Source organism: Gracilinanus agilis, chromosome 1, assembly GCF_016433145.1.
Source record: "Gracilinanus agilis isolate LMUSP501 chromosome 1, AgileGrace, whole genome shotgun sequence".
NCBI classification, from domain to species: Eukaryota; Metazoa; Chordata; class Mammalia; order Didelphimorphia; family Didelphidae; genus Gracilinanus; species Gracilinanus agilis.
In genome coordinates this window covers 340,625,660-340,645,061 of record NC_058130.1, presented here as the reverse complement: position 1 = coordinate 340,645,061, position 19,402 = coordinate 340,625,660, and the positions used below count along the sequence as shown (strand labels likewise).

At 36.3% G+C, this 19,402-nt stretch overlaps 1 protein-coding gene across 1 annotated transcript in view; it reads right to left on the bottom strand.

Annotated features, from left to right (window-relative positions):
• Positions 1-19,402, bottom strand: part of SV2C (synaptic vesicle glycoprotein 2C) — a 210,629-nt gene that overhangs the window by 123,122 nt on the left and 68,105 nt on the right. Inside the window, exon 2 of the mRNA XM_044663106.1 lies at positions 11,853-12,033. Within this exon, the coding sequence (XP_044519041.1) occupies positions 11,853-12,033 (181 nt within the window). The remainder of the gene's footprint in view (positions 1-11,852; positions 12,034-19,402) is intronic.

Sequence of the window (19,402 nt, the reverse complement as noted above, 5' to 3'; positions counted from 1 at the left end):
TCTTCCCATTAATTTAATACTGATTCACATTGATGAATCTCATACTTTGTGAATGAGAATACTTTGTGAGAATGAGAGATTGTGCTGGTGTCCTAACAATACTTCTTTCCTTTCATGCCAAATATGAGAATACAGGAGCTAAATCAGCTTAGGATACGTAACAGAATGAAAGAAGATGCCAAATATCATTGTCTAACTAGATCTTGCCAGGAAACTAAGAGCTCTGTCCATAACTCAGTTAACAGATGTAACATTTTCCAATCCAAAAAAGGATCTCAGCAGTAGAATCTATTTTTGTTTTTTCTCCTCTTTCTGGCAGGCTTATGAATGCTACCTTGAGGGGGAAGCACAAGAAGTCAAATGGAGGTGGGTGGATAGAAGAGAAAGGTTGATTTTCTTGCAAAAATATAGAAGTAAACTATAAATGTGAAGAAAGACATTGACAGTATATTATAAAGGGGAAATACTATTTGCACATGTTTGGTTGTTTTTAAGTCATGTCCAACTCTTCCCAATCCCATTTGGGGTTTTCTTGGCAAAGATACTGGAGAGGATTGTCATTCCCTTCTCCAGCTCTTTTTATAGATGAGGAAACTGAGGCAAACAGGGTTAAGTGCTTGCCCAGGGCCACATAGCTAGTAAAGTATTTAAGTCTAGATTTGAACTCAGGCTCAGCTCTCTATCCACTGCACTACCTAGCTGCCTTATTTAGTTATCACATCTTCATTTTTAAAAATCAAGAGATAGAATATAGCAGCTAGTGATCTCTTTTCCAAAAGCAGCTTTACATTGTACATTTTTCCCATTTATTTTTTTAATGAGTATTTAATACCATTTCCATTTTTCCCTCTTTCAGTACCAGTGTAATATAATCCTGCCAGGTTACTTAATTCTTTTCTTATAATTAGAGCTCAGTTATTGGAAATATTGCATTATATTAGAATACATTGGAAAAATCTGGGAATGGGAAACAATCAGTTGAAGATAATTCCTCCTTCATGGATAAAAATTAGAAACAAAACCCCACTCACTCAAAGCTGACTTCAATAGATCAAGATTTTAGCTTGGGAGTAAGGGACGGCTATATAGTGCAATGAATAGAAGCATTGAGCCTGGAGTCAGGACAACCTGAACTCTACTCTCACCTCGGACACTTACTAGCTATGTGATTCTCACCAAGTTACTCTTGTTTACCTCATCAGTAAAATTGTCATGTGAATTAAATGAGATAATAATTTTAAAGCACCTGGCACATAATAGCACAGTAGAAATGATAGCTATTACAATTTTTAAAAGAATAGTGACCTGCTCAGTTGGCCTCAAGGAATGTGCTTGGTATCTAGCAGAAAGACTCCCAAAAGAAAACTGTTGGAATGAAAAACCCCCACTTAATCTTTGCTCAGAAATCAGCAAATGATGGAAGAAGGACAGGGCTGTTATGCATACTTTAAGGCAATTTCGGGGCCATATAAAAATTTTTTGTTGTTCAGTCATTTCAGATTCTTCATGATCCTATTTGAGGTTTTCTTGGCAAAGATTCTAGAGTGGTTTGCCATTCCCTTCTCCGACTCATTTTGCAGTTGGTTTGCACTGAAGCAAACAGTGTGATGTGATTTGCCAAGAGTCACACAGCTAGTAAGAATCTGAGGTCAAATTTGAATTCAGGAAGATAAGTCTTTATGATTTCAGACCTGGGACTCTATTCACTCTGCCACCTAGTTACTCTTCCCCCAAACCTCTGAATGTTCTTCTTCTGAAGTGTCAGAGACCACGGCAAAATAGTAGGAAAGGAGGGAAGAAGGTACTACAATCCATATGGTTTTTAAACTGTCTTAAAACATTAGTTTAGCTACTGGTACTCTGTGTGGAAATCTATATTAAATGGACAGGCTACTGATGGAACTGAATTCTTTTCATCTTTACATGCTTTCTCTAAATGAAACCTATACTGCTATTAGGATTGTTTCCTAAGGTAATCAAGGAAAAAGGAAAAGAACATATAAGTTCTTTTTTTAACCCTTACTTTCCACCTTAAAATTAACACTAAGTATGGATTTTAAGGTAGTAGAGCAGTAAGGACTAGTCATTTGGGATTAAGTGATTTTCCCAGGGTCACAGAGCTAGGAAAAATGTCTGTGGCCATATTTCTTACCCAGGTCCTCCCCACTTCAGGTCTTGTATTCCATCCACTGTGCTCTCTAGCTGTTCTTTTATTGCTCTTATTGTGCTATTATTATCGCCATTTTGCAACCGAGGAAACTGTGGCAAACAGAAGTGAAGCAACTTGTCCAAAGGGTCACCTAGCTAGTAAATGTCTCAGTTGTCTCAGTTGGGATTTAAACTTAGGTCTTCCTGATGCCAATTCTAGCACTCTACCCACTGTACCACCTCGCTGTCTCTGGAAGTTTGGCTCACAAGTTCTTGGAGAGGCAAATTAAGGAATCAGTGAGGATGATATGTGGAACATACAAAAACAATGAGGAATATCATTTTGTGAGACTCTTGGTCACCTTGTCTTATGGTGCTCACAATAAGCATTTCCAGAGACCACTATGAAGAGAGTTGTACTTTATCAGACAATATCGTTCATGCATAGTGAAGGAGTAGAGAAATTCTAGGCTGTGGCTGGCTGGCTGAAGGAAAGCCAATTAATAAAACAAAGCTCTCTTACTCTGAGTAACATTGTCTTAGATTTTCCTGGGGCACTGAAAAGTTAAGACGGTCAATCGGCAAACATTTATTAAATGTCTACTCTGTGACAGACACTATGTTAAATGCCGGGGATACAAAGAAAGGGAGAAAATAGCCTCTGCTTTTGAGGGGCTCACTCTAATAGGAGAGACAAAATGTAAACAACTATGTCAAATTTAGCAAGAAATGCTTTTAGATGACCTTGAAACTGCAGCACTGGTTAAAATTTGAGTTTGAGATGCTGAATTCTGTCCTCCTGCTGCTCTCTATGACCAAAACCCATCAAGGATGAATAAATATTTAAGGACCTAAACAAACTTTGAAGTCTCAGAACACTCCAGTTTTGGAGGTTCCTTTTAAAAATTTAAACGCCAAGTTGCATTTCCTTAATATAAGCTGTTCCAAAAGTCTTAGTGAGGTTTTAAGCTATAAATATTGAACTAGTTTAAAACTATGTCAAACTTTTGGAACATCCTATAATATGGGGGAAACAAAAATAATCTGAGAGAAAAAGTACTCTGAGAAAGAGGCAGTACAGCTTAGAACTGCAATCGAAATCAAGGCTGGGGTCTTTAGGACTTTTCTTAAGTCACTGTAATTTCTTTGTGCTTTCTTTCCTCATCTCTTAAAATGAATATACACATATGATCAAAAATGAAGAACTGGAGGGATCTTCACTCATTTTACATTTGAGGAAAATGGGGCTCAATGGACTTACATGATCTGTCCAAGGTCACCAGGTATCTTTGCGACACTCAGTTATTATGGATTGATTGTATGCCCTTATATTTTGTACTAAAAGGGACCTAAAAGGCCATCTAATCCACTGCCCAAAGTCATATAAGGTGTGGTGGAGAGAGCTTGGATTTGAGCTCACATCCTCCAATTTCAAACACATCTCTCTTTACTTTAATAAATTAAATGCATTTTGAGCTCAAAAACAATGATAATTGCAGTCATAACTTGAATCCAACTTCATTACTATAATTTGAGGCAATTAAGAAGATACTAGAAACAGTACTGGGTCCAAAATTTGTGAGCCTCCATCCTTAGGAGGTATAGATTATCCTTTTCTAGATGCTATAAAGACAAAAACAAAATTGTTTTATTTTAATTGTTGCCCTTCTGTTTCTATGTAGCTGACTCTCTTTTTTAATAGAACCAGACCACCAGACAGTTTCCTAGCCTGACACAGTGGCTCATCAGTAAAAAGCATTTTCATACCCATAATTAACAGTGACTGGAAGCAAATAATTTAATTTTGGGATAAATGAAAATGAATCAGTGGTGCCAATTCCATTTCCCAACCTTCTGATTTTAAATAACAAAAGAAGGGAGGAAAGCACATGCTACTCAGTGTAAAATTCACTTATGAAAGTGAGAGACAGATGAGTAATTGATTGTGTCCTATTGCTCATCTCTTCAAAGCAATGTTGACCCTTCCAAGAATATTCTTTGAACTGAATTAATATTCAAAGTCATATATAGCTGGACATTTTTGAGTTTCAAAGTAACTAGGGTCATTACTCGGTCTGCCAGATTAAAAGGTAGACATAAAGACACAGAAACAACTCTCTAAAAAGGAAGGCAGCAGGATACAATGGAAATAGGATTGGACTTTGAATTAAAAGCCCTGGGTCGAAAGCTACCTCAGATATTTGTTATCTAAGTAATCATGAGCAAATTACTAATCCTCTTTAGACCTCAATTTCCTGATCTGTAAAAATGAGGAAGTTGGACTAGATGACTTCTAACATTCCTTCTTTCTCCAGATTCTCACTCTTGTAAAGTAGGTTTTCTTCAGACTAAACATATGGTTTATATGTATAGTGTATTTATGTAGTATATATATATGTATATATATGTAAATACACCAAACACATAATTGTATTGAGACAGGAAAATACATAAATATTAGTGCTGCTATTCTGTCATTAGGATTGAGAGAAAACATATCAATGGGAAGACAATGGTAGATGTAACACACTTATGAACTAAAGGGGCTTAAAACTTCAAAGGGCTTGAATTCTAATCAAGTCACTAAACTATTTGGTACTTTGGTTACCTAAACTATAAAATGAAAGAATTTGGAAGTAGACCAGTCAATCAGTTAATGAGCATTTTATTGTTGTTCAGTAAGTTTTCAGTTGTGTCTTCTTCCTCATGACTCCATTTGGAGTTTTCTTGGTAGAGATACTAGAGTAGTTTGCTATTTCCTTTTCCAGTTCATTTTAAAGATGAGGAAACTGAAGGAAACAGAGTTAAGTGATTTGCCCAAGGTCTGAGGCCAGATATGAACTTGGGCGGATGAATCTTCCTGACTCCAGGCCTGGTGCTCTATCCATTGCACCACTTAACTTTCTGACAAGTATTTACTAAATATCTATTATGTGCCAGCTACTGTACTAGGCACTGGGGAAAAAAGGAAATAGTTTCTGCCCTCAAGGAGCTTTCAGTCTACTATATGATGATCTTCAAGGTCTCTTCTAGCTCTGACATTCACTGAACATGCAGAAGTATGAAAATTTCAGAGAGCTAAAGGGCTACCACATTAAAATTTATAAGGTTATGCAATCTTATTTTCTCAGACAATCTAGTTTTCTTCTATTCTCAAATTGGATCATGTCTGGGTAGAGAAAATTGCCTAGCTAAGCGGACATAATAGCATGATTTGCTCTGTTTAGGGCTTTTAGGAAGAATGTAACAATACCAGAGCTGAAGCATTAATAGCAGGCCAAAGCAGAAAAAAATACTAAATGGTGACAAATTTCTCTTGCATGCTTTACTAGGTATAGAGATAACAGAGATAAATGGCAGGGAGAATATGTGGCCAGGCAAAATTAATTTAAAATACAAGACAAAAATGAGGCGATTTGAATAACTTGCCCAATTTGAATAGATCACTATTCTATACATTCACACTCTCCAGAAGACAAGGAAATTGCAGTCACTCTCTTTTCTTAGGGATAAATGACAAACTCCTGTTTGGCTTTTTAAACACTTTATAATCTACCTCCAGTCTACACCAGGAAGGACATCTATCCTAGGCGGCTTAATTTCTTCTCTTTCACTTCACTCATTCCAAAGTGGCTTATGACCCCATCATTCAATTAAAACTTCCCTCTCCAAAAGTTACCAATAATCTCTAAATTGCTAGACCTCTTGGGCTATTCTCAATTCTCATTTTTCTTGACCTCCCTGCAGTTTTTTACTTTACTAATAATTATCTCCTCTTTCTTTTTATTCTCTAGGTTTTGGAGGGCACTCTCCTCTCCTAGTTCTCTTTCTACCTATCTGATTATTCCTTTTCATTCTCTTTTGTTGACTCATCAACCATTTCACACTCACAATTGTGGCTGTACTCTCTAGGCTCTGTCCTGGCCCCTACATTCTTCCCTCTCTACATTCTCTTAATAAACTCCTTGGGTTTAATTATCTCAAAATCAACATCTCCAAAATAGAACTTGTTATCTTTCCTCCTAAACCATTTCTTCTTCCCAATTTTCCTGTTACTGTCATTTTTCTAGATAACTCCAAACAGTCAATTTTATTCGTTCCTCTCTCACCCTCACTCCACACATCCAGTCTGTTGCCAAATATTGTCCTTCCTACCTTCACAATATCTCTTGTATGTGGACCTGAGTACAGTTCCTTATTACTTACTGGAAAACTGTAATAACTTTAAAAACAGTCTTCCTTCTTTAAATGTCTCCCCACTGAACTGCCAAAGTGATTTCCCTAAAGCACCAATATGGAATATCATCCCACTTACAAAAAACACTCCAAAGGTTCTTACCAGTATGATGAAATATAAAGTCCTCTGTTTGATGCTTAAAGTCCTTCAAAACCAGTCCTCTTTCTAGAGTTTTAGTTTTCTAACTCCTCTCTTTGTCTTCTATAATCCAGTCACTATCTCCTTATATAATGCTCTTCCTTTTTCTCCTTCCCCTTTCATTCATGCACATGCTCATAAAAGACCACATATCCCATCTTTGTATCATAGAGTACAAAGGCTGTTCTCTGTCTGGCATTCCCTCTTTCCTCACCTCATCTCATAACTACTTTGACTTTCTTCAGGGCCCAGCTTTTCCAGCAGACCTCACTGAGCCATCTTTCCTTTGTCTTCCTCTATTAAGTTTTCTCTCTGATATTCCTTTCTATTTCTTCTGTGTATATCTTATATGGATCTAATTATGTATATATTGTCTTCTCCATTTGAGTGTGAACTCCCTGAGGGGAGAAATCATGCTTTTTTGCCTTTGTCTGTGTTCCTAGCACTTAGTACAATGTCTAGCCTAATGGAAGTACTTAATAAATAAATGCATGTTGACTGACATTACTTTTCCAGGTTTTTAACTCCCCTTCACAAAATTCATGTTCCATCCAAACTGGTCTAATTGGTGTTCCCAGTAGACTCTCTTTCCCTCCTTATGCTGTCTCTCATGTCTTGAAATTATTCTTTGTTTTTAATTACACGAAGAAATAATTTTTGACAATTTTTCTGCCATTTTGTGATTCAGATTCTTTTCTTTCCCCTTTTTCCCCACAAAGGCAGTAAATAATCTTATATAATCTGGATATATAATCTGTAATACATATTTCCATATTCTTCATGCTGTGAAAGATGACTTATATCACACATACAGTAAAAAAAACCTCACAAAGGAAATAAAGTGAAAGAGAGCATACTTTGATCTGCAATCAGATTCCAAATTTTCTTTTTTGGCTTTGGATAGCACTTTTTAATCATGAGTCTCTTGGGGTTATTGTAGGACCTTGCTTTGCTAATAATAGTTTAGTCTTTTACAGTGATCATCATACAGTATTTCTGTTATTGTATACACTATTCTTCTGGTTCTTCTCATTTCATTTTGCATTAGTTCATATAAGTCTTTCTTGAAAATATTCTTACTCTCGTGTCTGATAGAAACTTTTATTTCCTTCAAATCACTTCAATTAAAACCACCTAGAAAAGACCTATCCTGATTTTTTTTTCCTTCCCTACAACTTTCCCCCCATATTAATTTGGACCTACAGTTTATATTTACTCTCTGTGTACATATTGTTTTTCCCCAAAAGAGTAGAAGATCATCAAGAATTCATTACCGCTTCATTTTTTTGTTTTGTATCCCTATTTACTAACATAAAATTATAAGTATTTAGTGAATAAGAACGAATGGATGAATTGATGAATGGATGGAGCCCAGAAGTTCGGTGACAGAATAACAACTGTATCCAACCTCTGGTACCATATTGTTAAGATAGACTGTTCTATTTTCCACAACATTGAATACTTGATACCATTTCATGCCATTCGATCATAGAGAATAGTCAAGTTTTTGAAAGTGCAATTTTTTAGATCAATGGTATATACTTCCTTCTATGGAACTATATAATTATATCTATGCAATAAAAATAACCCACGTGAAGTCTAGTTGTTTTGGTCCTTTTTAATGACTATATAAAAATTCAGCCAAGAAGATGACTCCTCTCCTAAACCCTTACCTTCCCTCTGAGTATCAGTTTTAAGACAGAAATGTGGTAAGAGCTAGGCAATTAGAGCTAAGCGACTTGCTCAGGGTCACAAAGCAAAGAAGTGTATAAGGCTAGATTTGAACCTGGGTCCTCCCAACTCCAGGTCTGGTGTGCCACCTGGCTGCCCCATGAAGACCACTTTTTAAAATCCACCTCAAATGGACTGGGTTGAATAAATTGATAAGAGATATGGTTCTCAAGTACAAATATACACAGATGATGTCACATCATGATGCCAGTTGCCACACTCTCTGTAACCTTGGGTAATTCAGTCAGTCTTCTTGCTGGCAAGATCAAGTCTGTTGACTTTAAAAAAATACTTACCTTCTGTCCTAGAATTAGTACTAGGTATTGATTATAAGGCAGATGCGTGGTAAGGGCTGGGCAACTGGAGTCAAGTGCCTTGCCCAGAGTCGCCCTGCTAGAAAGTGTCTGAGAGTGGATTTGAACCCAAGAGCTCTAGTTTCCAGGGCTAATGTTCTATCCACTGAGCCACTTAGCTGTTCCAAGTCTGTGGACTTTTAAAGAAGGCTCATAAGATTATAGTTTTAGAGCTAAAATGGTGATCTAGTCCTTATTGATCATCTAATCCAATCACCTCATCTTACAGATTGGGAAACTGAGTCTTAGAAAAGTGAAATGAGTTGCCCAAGGTCATAAAGGTAGGAAAATGCCAGAGTCAAGATTCAAAGTAAGGGTTGGGATCCATCAGCATATTTTCAACTGTATTTTGCACCTTCCCCTCTCCTGCTTCCTTAGAATAGTAGGGCAGGGGGCAGCTGGGTAGCTCAGTGGATTGAGAGTCAGGTCTAGAGAGGGGAGGTCCTAGGTTCAAATCTGGCCTCAGACACTTCCCAGCTGTGTGACCCGAGGCAAGTCACTTGACTCCCATTGCCCACCCTTACCACTCTTCTGCCTAGGAGCCAATACACAGAAGTTAAGGGTTTTAAAAAAAAGAATAGTAGGGCAGAGGGCAGGTACTGTGACATTAGCTGAACACATTTATGTACTTGGAGGGAAAAGTGTTTTATAATCTAAAGCTGATGTCTCAGTAGAATGTTGGCAAATGTTTAACAACTGGCTTTCCGAGGGGAGAAATGTACACAGAACATTTTTTTATACCCTTATTTTCTGTCTCAAAATTGATACTAAGTATTTATTTTCAATTGTAAGGGCTAGGCAATAGAGACTTGCCCTGGGATAAGCAGCTAGAAAGTGTCTGAGACCAGATTTGAACTCTGGACCCCCTGTCTCCCGACCTGGCTCTCTATCCACTGAGCTACCTAGCTGCCCCTTGAAGTTGAATCTGCATTAATAATATTTTGCCTGTCAATTTCCTAAGCCTTGACAATCAACAAAACAACAAATCAAGCTCTGATTTGTGTCACTTGCAGATTTTTGAGGTATAAATGTTCATGTTGAAAATGTAGCAATTGGCACTCCTGAAAGGGAAGCTGCAGCATATGAGAATATAGTCATCCTAGTGAATATAGTCATCCTAGATTTAAACAGATGGCAGGGGTCTGAGAAAACATTAACAGGGAATTAAAAGAGAAGGGCAGATATAGAAGATTGCATCTGCACACTCTGAGAGGCTTGTGGGCTTGTCTTAAAAACCTAGATCCTTTCAAGGATGACTACAAAGCTGGGGGAAAAAACCTACTGCTTCTTTTTTTTAAAATGCAATTTCAAGTCTGAGAAGTTAAGATGCAAACTGTTGGTTTTAAGTTTTCTATGTCTTTTTCCTTTTAAGCCAGATACATACAGAGTAGGACAACAGAAAGGGTATCAGAGGTTTTATCCTCTAATTGACTAGAACAGTTACATGATACAGTTAAAAGCTTTCTTCATCTGGTACTGAACTGTGGAAAACTGACATTAAAAAAGGAGATTGCTTACTTAGACACCATTTTACACATTAGAAGGGGTTATTTAAAAAACAAACAAACCCAACTACAATTCAAAAGACAAAGCAGTCTTTAAATGTGCAGTTAGCTGAGGCTACTTGTGTAATTTTGGGCAAGTCACTTAATCCCCATGGGCCTCAGTTTGCTCATCAATAAAATGGTGGGTTCAGCTCTAGATCTACATCATAAGTATCAGCCCACTTCATGTTTCTAATGTACTTTATATTTTAGTAGATAAAGAAGAAAGCAAACAGAGGAATGCTTTCTTCTTTATCTACTTAAATATAAATATAACCTGTTTGCCTCAGTCTCCTCATCTGGAAAATAAGCTAGAGAAGGAAATGGCAAAGTACTCCAGAGTATTTGCCAAGAAACTCCAGATAGTATCATAAAAATCTGGACATGACTGAAAAAAGAAAAGGAAAAGCAGAACCTGTTATCAGTAACACACACAGTAAACCCTTTAATGACTTCCAGTTCCCCAATTGCTATTTTATTTTATCATATATTTGTTATACCACGTGAATTTCCATGAGCTAACTATTTCAGAAAGCTTCTCTTACCCAAAATGAGAATTCTTGAGCAGAATTCAGTTTCTTTTTCATATCTTGTTTCCCAAAGGAAAGCTCTCTGTCTAATCTCATTTGTTCTCAGCTTTGTTGTCATGTATCACAAAAAGCTACTAGAGTAGTGATCTAAGAAATAGGTTTTTTAGCATTGTCAGGTTGATAAAAAACAATCATTGAGGAACAAAGTAATTTTCATTTAGGGAGGTCCAGTCCTAGCATTCAGAGTTTCTAAATTATTCTGCTCTTTAGTTAGGGGCATGATATATGTGGACCTGGATTTTCTTCATATTCCTGGAGAAGCTTTGTTCCTTTATATTCAACTTTCCTTTTTTTAAAAAAAATATTTTCTTTCCCCTAGTCCATGTAAAAACATTTTTTTAGAGCATTAATTTAAAAAGTTTCAAGTTCCAAATTCTCTCCCTTCTTCTTACCCTTCTTCCCTCCATCCCTTATTGTCTTCCCCCCTCCCTGAGATGGTAAGCAATCTGACATAGATTTTACATGCATAATCATGTAAAATATTTTCCCTTATTAGTCCAATAAAAAGAAAGGAAATGATATATGTTTCTATGTTTCAGTCTGCATTCAGACACCATCAGTTCTTTTTCAGAGGGCAGATGGCATTTTTCATCATGAGTCTTTGGCATTGTCTTGGATCACCACATTGCTGTGAATAACTAGGTCATTCATAGCAGTTCATCAAGAACTATTACTGTCACCGTGTGTGACATTCTTCTGGTTCTGCTCACTTCACTTTATATCAGTTCACTAAAGCCTTTCCAGATTTTTCTATATTCAACTTTTCCAGGAAAAATAATTATACATTTTTATGAGTAAATTCTACCACAGAAATTGTATTGTGTCAGCTAAGACTCCTTCCCTTAAAGAAAATGTTAGCTCAGACCCTCCTCCATTAGAGATTGGGGTTTGTGTCTCTTCTTTCACTCCACTGCATTGGAAAGTGGATAATTCTGTTCCTGAGATTAAGTTTTAGGATCTAGATACTGAGTTAACATTCGTAGGTTTAATATTTGCAAAAGTTTGACCCTCTTGTCTTGGGAAATTGAAGCTATTAAAATTGGAAATATGTGATTATTAGACCATTCACATTGGTATAAAATATAAAAAGGGGAAAAAAACAACACCTTACCCAAATCCAGAAAGTAAGCGACAGAAGAGAAAGAAGCCATAACCCTGGACAAATGATGAAAGGAAGGCAAAGAATCCATTGACAGACATGCAAATCAGAAGAGACTGTCTCCTTCCCACTTTGTCTGCCAATCCGCCCCAGAAGAATGACCCCACCATCATCCCGAGGTACACTATGCTACCTGCAACACACAGAAAACAAGGAAACACAACATGGATTGGAGGAGTTATTTTGCATATGTCACAAGAAAGAGCAGTGGACAAAACAGATTTTAAGATTTTGCTGGAACATTTCATTCCAAACTATGAACTTCAGAGGTTTCCTCAACATGCTCCATATTACATTAAAATGCAAAAGAACACTGATAAACACTGCTCATTTTTGCACGTATCCACTGACACACATTATAACAACAATAGATTGTTCTTAATACAAAAAGAGGCTATTTACAGAAATATTTATTTGGCACAAATCAATATATGGGCCCAATTGATTTTTTTCCCAATTCTGGGTTCTACTTTACTAGTTAAGATCATAAACCAATAATGGAAATTATGACCTCAAGCATTAGAAATTTTTCCCCAAAAGTTGTTAGGCTATCAAAAAAAAAATCAAAAGAAGCTCTTTGTTCAATGATTTAATAGCATCATTATTTGTAATTTAAAAAAATGGAAACAACCTCAACGTTTAAGAGTTTCTTTTGGGGGACTGTTGTTGTTGTTGAGTATATCTTATTTTACTCTTCATGACCCCAATTGAGGTTTTTTTGGCAAAGATACTGGAGTGATTTGGCATTTCCTTCTGTAGTTCATTTTATAGATGAGGAAACTGAGACAAAAAGAATTAAATTACTTTCCCAGGGTCACACAGCTGGTAAGTGTCTGAGGCCAGATTTGAACTCAGGAAGATAAATCTTCCTAATTGCACACCTGGCACTGTACCCATTGTACCACCTAACTGCACCACAATGGGGGTAGGGATGGTTAAATAAATTGTGGATATAAATATAATGATCCTAGATCTAAGGTTGGAAGAGGTTATAGAGATACTTCAATTTTTTTTCTTTATTTTATTCCAATAATAAATTTACACATAAGTTTTCCAAAGTTACATGATTCATGTTGTCTTCTTCTCCTCTTTCCTTCCCCCTTGTGGAGTTGACAAGCAATATCACTGGGATATACATGTATTATCAATAGGGGTACTTTAGTAAACAAACTCTAATGCGACTTGGACAAGTATAAGAAATACAAGGAAATATGGAATAACCTTTATTTTTATATTTTTATTTATTTTATTTATTACTTATTTTATATTTTATTTTTATAAGTCTTACCTGCCATCTTAGAATAAATAATGTGTATTGGCTCCAAAGCAGAAGAGTGGTAAGGGCTAGGCAATGGGGATTAAGTGATTTACCCAGGGACACACAACTAAAAAGTGTTTGAGGGTCATATTTGAACCCAGAACCCCCAGTCTGTAGGCCTGGCTCTCAATCCACTGAGCCACTAGCTGCCCCACTCTGGAATGACCTTTATTAAATAATATACACAAAAATATTAGAACCAGAAGAACGAAATGCACACTAATTAGAACCACATAAGAGGAAAGTGATGGAGCCGGAAAGGAAAAAGAAGCCTGAGAGAAACCTAAAGGGAATGGCTGAAAAGCTATTACATTTTAAAATGCTTTAATATTTTATACACCAAAATTTATTTAAATGTAAAGTTACAAAACCTTTGCTATGTCAATGTTTAATTTTGAGCTTATAATACAGCATTTATATATTATGTATTTATTATTATATTATACATATTCATATTTTTAAAGTTGTTAGAGAAAAGTCACTTCTTTTACATTGCTAGCTCTTTCAGCAATGAAGGTCAGAGACAAGAGAAAATGTAATGAGGTCAGTGGAAAGGACTGTATCTGTTTGACTTCTTGGGTATAATTCATTGCAGAAGCAGAGATAAACTGACCCCTAACAGGCCCATTTGAGGGAATGATGTATGGCTGGAGTACTCATCAACATCAGTCTATCACTCAACAAAGGTATATTGTATATCTATAGGCCCATTGTTATCCTGACACCAAGGTCAGGTCCTCCCATTCTAATTTAGTCAGCATTCAAGAGAGAAAGCAATACTAGAAATGTTTCATACAAAACTAGATTCAACCAATACACAGGGATATGGATTTACATCTTGGGTGGTTATTTTATTATCTGTCAATCAATAAACTTTATTAACTTCTGACTGCTCCAGGCACTGGGCTAAGTTTAAGGATACAAAAAGTATCTCCTGCCCCTGCTCCTGCCCTCAAGAAGCTTCTAGTCTAATGGGTATTGGTTCTGGAATTCAACTCAGGTCCAGTTCATCCTGAGTCTAAAGGTCCTAAGATATGCTGGGACTTTTCTAGTCCAGATCTCAGATAGGAGCCCTAGAGAATTCACATACTAAATACACATTCAGCTTCCTTCAAAGTGTGACTGCTTTGGGATGCAGCGAACAGAGTCCTGGCCATGAAATCAGCAAGACCTGAGCTCTCTAATCCTGTGCAGATACTTATTGGCTGTGTGATCCTGAGCAAGTCACTCAACTTTTGTCTGCCTCCATTTCTTCGGCTATAGAATGGGAAATAAGAGCATCTAGCTCTGAGGGTGGTAAATGAATCAGCAAAGTGATTTAGGAATGAATCAATTGACAAGCATTTATTAGTAAATGCTCTGCTCCGGGTCAAGTGCAGCACTCTCTTGTTAGAATACAAAGCTAAAAGTGAAATACTCCTTGTGATCAGAGAGCTTGTTTGCTAAGAAGAAAATCAGAGAATTTTAATAATTATTTCTTTTACTTTTTTTCACCTACAGCCTTGATGCGTAGGATGGTAACAAGATACTTGCAGGCTAAAGAATCAGACCCGATAAACACTGAGTGTCACATTTTCTTTCTTATTAAAATTCCTGCTTGCCTATAATTTAATTTATTTTCCTGGTTAGCCTCAACCTTTTTTCATTTTGATAATCTTCAGGGCTGTCTGAGTTTCTGGAAAACTCAAGTATTTCTAAAGGATACTAAAAGATAACTCTGTTCACCCTGGCAACACAGGAGCATAAATCATTTCTCAGGTACCTCCAAGACCAAGTATAGAGCTTGAAGGTAACTTGTCTTGCCCTGCAGAAGCTGGGAGAACTATTTGATTCTGTGCTCAGGTTACTATGCAGGCCTGGCATGTTCTCAGTCTTCTAAAGAAAAAGTTACTGAAAATAACTCAATGGCAATGGAGAAGACACTAACCCCCATGAGAAAAGAAACATGCTCTCCTGCTGCTCCAAAGAGGTAATAATTTCTCTGGCTTTTTTGGTCCAAGAGGGATGTAGCAAATGTTAGAGACTGGCCTATGCCATTATTTAACTCCTTTTTCCTCAAAGACAGTCAGGGATCGAGATAGACTGAGAGACAGAGAAGCAGAGAGAATGAGAGAGCAAAGAGAAAAGAGAGACAGTCAAAGGAAGAGAGTAGAGACAAAATTAGAGAAGAATGAAGAATAAGAGCAAGTAGAGAATGAGAGACAGAGACAGAGAGAGACAGAATGAGAGAAAGAGAATACGAGACACAGAAAGAGCAAAAGGAGAGAAAGAGACAGAGAGAGACAGAGAGAAGAAGGGAAGAGAGAAGGAGAGAGGCAGAGATAAGGAGAAAAAGAGAGAAGGAAGAAGGAAAAGAAGGAAAGGAAGAGAGAGGGAGGAAAGGAGAGGAGGAAGAGAGAATATTGTATTTTACTTTCATTACAAGTTGATAGGAAATTGATTTAGATAATCTTTACTGTTTTTCTTTTTGAAATTGTAGAACAAAGCAATGATTAATAACCATAACTCACAGTTATACAATGCCTTGTGATTATAAAGTACTTGATATATTATATCCTCCCAATAATCCTTTGAGGAAATCAATTATTCAGTTGTATTTAACTACCATTTATTAAATGTCAACTATATGCCTAGCCTTGTGTTAAGTTCTAGGGATGCAAGGACATAACAAATGTGGAAGATCAAATAAAGAGTGAAATCAGAAGGATCAACTTTTTAAAGAAAGATAAGTTCCATTTTAGAGGGGACATTGACATTGAGACTTTAAGAACATAGATCTAGAGCTGGAAGAAATCTCAGAGGACATTGAGACCAGGGCCTTCATTTTACAGATGAAGAAATTGGGGCCCCGAAAGCTGAAATTGATGGGTGCTGATGGAATATCAAGTTGGAGATATCTTATAGATAGAGAAGCAAGTCTGAAGTCTGAGACAAGGTTAGAGTTGAAATAGAGTTGCAGCTTTGAGAATGATTGCCACTGGGCCTTATCCCAATTCCATCTATAGCACCAGCCTATGGTTAGGGTGAGTTAGAGCTCATACACATTTCTCAGGAGCTGGTAGGAAAGAATTCTTGAAATGCAAATGCAGTACATTAAAGAAAAATATGAAAAGTAACAAGTTTGAATAACTTCAAAGGGCTCAGTGACGATCCAGTGCTTATGTAATGAAAGAGGGAGAAAAGTATTTTTAGAAATTAGGGTACCATTGAAGAAGTTCATTCAAACAAAGAATTGGAGATTAGGCAAAAAGGGGATCTCATGAACCCTGTTATGTCTGGTTTTAGCTAAGGGTAGGTTAAAAATGATAATGGTAGTACAAAGAGATAAAAGTAAGCAGGGAATTGGACCCAGAGGTAGAGGGCAAGAGTTGTGCTTGAGCCAAAGGATGGGATTGTAGGAGAGGATTCCCTTGAATCCCCTAAAAAAAACAAAACAAAACAAAAAATACTATATATAATATGTATATATTTATATATATTATATATAGTATTTTTTGTACCCTACAGTATATATAATATATATGCATATTATATATACTGTAGGGTACTGATTACAAAAGGGGAAGTGGGAAAGAGAAAAGAGAATAGGATAATTCCATTTCAAGATTTAGTTAAGAGAGATGAGCAGAGAAAGTTTTAAAAAAACTCTTACCTACCATCTTAGAATCAATACTTTGTATTGGTTCCAAGGAAGAAGAGCATTTAAGGCTAGACAAAGGGGTTAAGTGACTTGTTAAAGGTCATAGATCTATAAAATATCTGATTATAGATTTGAACCCAGGACCTCCCATTTCCTGTCCTGGTTCAACTGATTCATGAAAGTATATAATCTTCTTAAATATATCATAGTTAATAAAAATATCACAATTAAATATATATATGAGCACCAAGTAGATTAGCAGTTAAGCACTTGAAGGGAAAAAGAAACTGAATTATAAGAAGACCTATCAATTAAGAAAAATAATTTAGATGATTTTAATATATTTCTTTCAAACTTAAATCTAAATGAAAGAAAAGAAAGTAAGGATCTTAATAGAATGTTAGAAAAACTATATATGATAAGTCTTTTAAGTTATAGATTATGCATATTAAAGAGTAGATCTATATTTCATCACTTTATAGTATCTTTACAAAAACTAAATATTCACTAGGGAATAGGGAATTTAAAAAAATGCAAACCCCCCTCAAAATATTAATTGTTCCCTATAAAACAAAACACAAAGAAAACTGACTTCAATAAGGGAATTTATGAAATTTATAGATAACACAAAGCTAGATAGTTAAAACACTGGATGATTAAGTCAGATTCAAAAAGATCTTAACGGGCTAGAATATTTGTCTGAATCTAGTAAGATGAAATTAAATAGGAATAAATGAAAAGTCACATACTTCAGTATAATGAAATCAACTTCATAACTATAGATTAGAAGAAGCATAGTTAGACAAAAGTTCATATGAAAAAGTTCTGAAGGTTTTAGTGGACTGAAATCTAAATATGAGATACCAGTTTGATGAGGCAGCCAAAAAAGTTAGTAAGATTTTGGGCTGCATTAAAAGCATCCAGCTTCCAAGAACTGGGCAGGATAGTTCCATTGCACTCAGTCCCTAATAGGCCTCATCTGGAGTATGGTAGTTAATTCTGGACCCCACAAACTAAGAAGGTTGTTGACAAGCTGGAGTGTTCAGAGGAGAGCAAGAAGGATGAGGAAGGGTCTGGGGTCCATGTCATATGAAGATCACTGGAAGGATTAGGTTAGCCTAGTGAAGAGAAGACAAAGAGGGTCATGATAGCTGTCTTCAAGGATTTGGATATTTTTCCTAGAGAAGAATTAGTCTAGTTCTGCTTGGCCCCATGGGGCAGAGCCAGAGAAAATGTTTGGACATCAGCAAAGAAGTCATAATGTCAGGAAAAACTTCTTAATGATTATAACAATGCAAAAATAGAATGGTACATCTGGAAAGTGATGGATTCCCATTCACTCAAGCAGAGGCTGGATGACCATTTATCCCATATGTTATTTTTTGTTCAATTGTTTCAGTTGTGTCTGATTCTTTGGGGTTTTCTTGGCAAAGATATAGGAGTGGTGTGCCATTTCCTTTTCCAGCTCACATTACAGATGAGGAAACTGAGACAAACAACACAGGGTCCAATGACTAGTAAGTATCTGAGGCAGGATTTGAACTCGGGTCTTCCTGACTCTAGAGTTGATGTTTTATCCACTGCACTACCTAGCTGCCTACCATAAGTTTAGGGGAATTCTTATTCAGAGATGGGCTAGACTAGATGACCTCTATTTTCCTTTCCTAGGACTCTGTGGTACTGCCCTATGTGGTGATAAATATGAAGCATGCAGAGAAATAAAGGAAAACTTTAATTTATAGTGATGCAGAATAAGGAAAGCAGAGCCAAAAGAACACTAGGCATGATTTGGTACAATTCTGCTACTGTGTAAATGGGGAGGTAATGAAACTCTTTTCAGATACCATGGTCATTATGAATACTATTCTGTCAAAGTAAAAGACACTTCTTTCCTTTCTGTTAACAATTATTAAAATTTCATTTTGAGAAACGTACTTAGAAAGGGGGTTAGTTAGGAAGTGTCTTTTGTGTAGGAACAAAATATAATACTAAATTTAACAACAAAAAAGAAGTAGGTTTAATTTTTAGGGCTTCAGCCCCATGCAAAGAACACAATAATAGTTAGTACTTATATAGAAGATTAGGTTTTACAAAGCACTTGCATTATGTGATTTTTTCCCCAAACTATCTTATTAGATAGTTGCTATTGTTATCCCCATTTTACAGGTAGGAAAACTGAGGCTGACAGAGAGGTTAAGTGTCTTGCCCAAGGTCACAGAACTAGTAAGTGTCTGAAGCAGGATTTGAACTTGGGTCTCTCTGATTCCAGGTCAGCACTCTATACTTTTATTTATTTATTTTTTTGAACTGAACTTTAAAAAATTTTTTTAAAAACATTTATTAATATTTATTTTTTGAAAAGTTAACATGGTTACATAATTCATGCTCTTACTTTCCCCTTCACCCCACCAACTTCCCCCTCCTCCCCATGGCTGATGTGTATTTCCACTGGTTTTAACATGTGTCATTGATCAAGACCTATTTCCAAATTGTTGATAGTTGCATTGGTGTGGTAGTTTCGAGTCTACATCCCCAATCATGTCC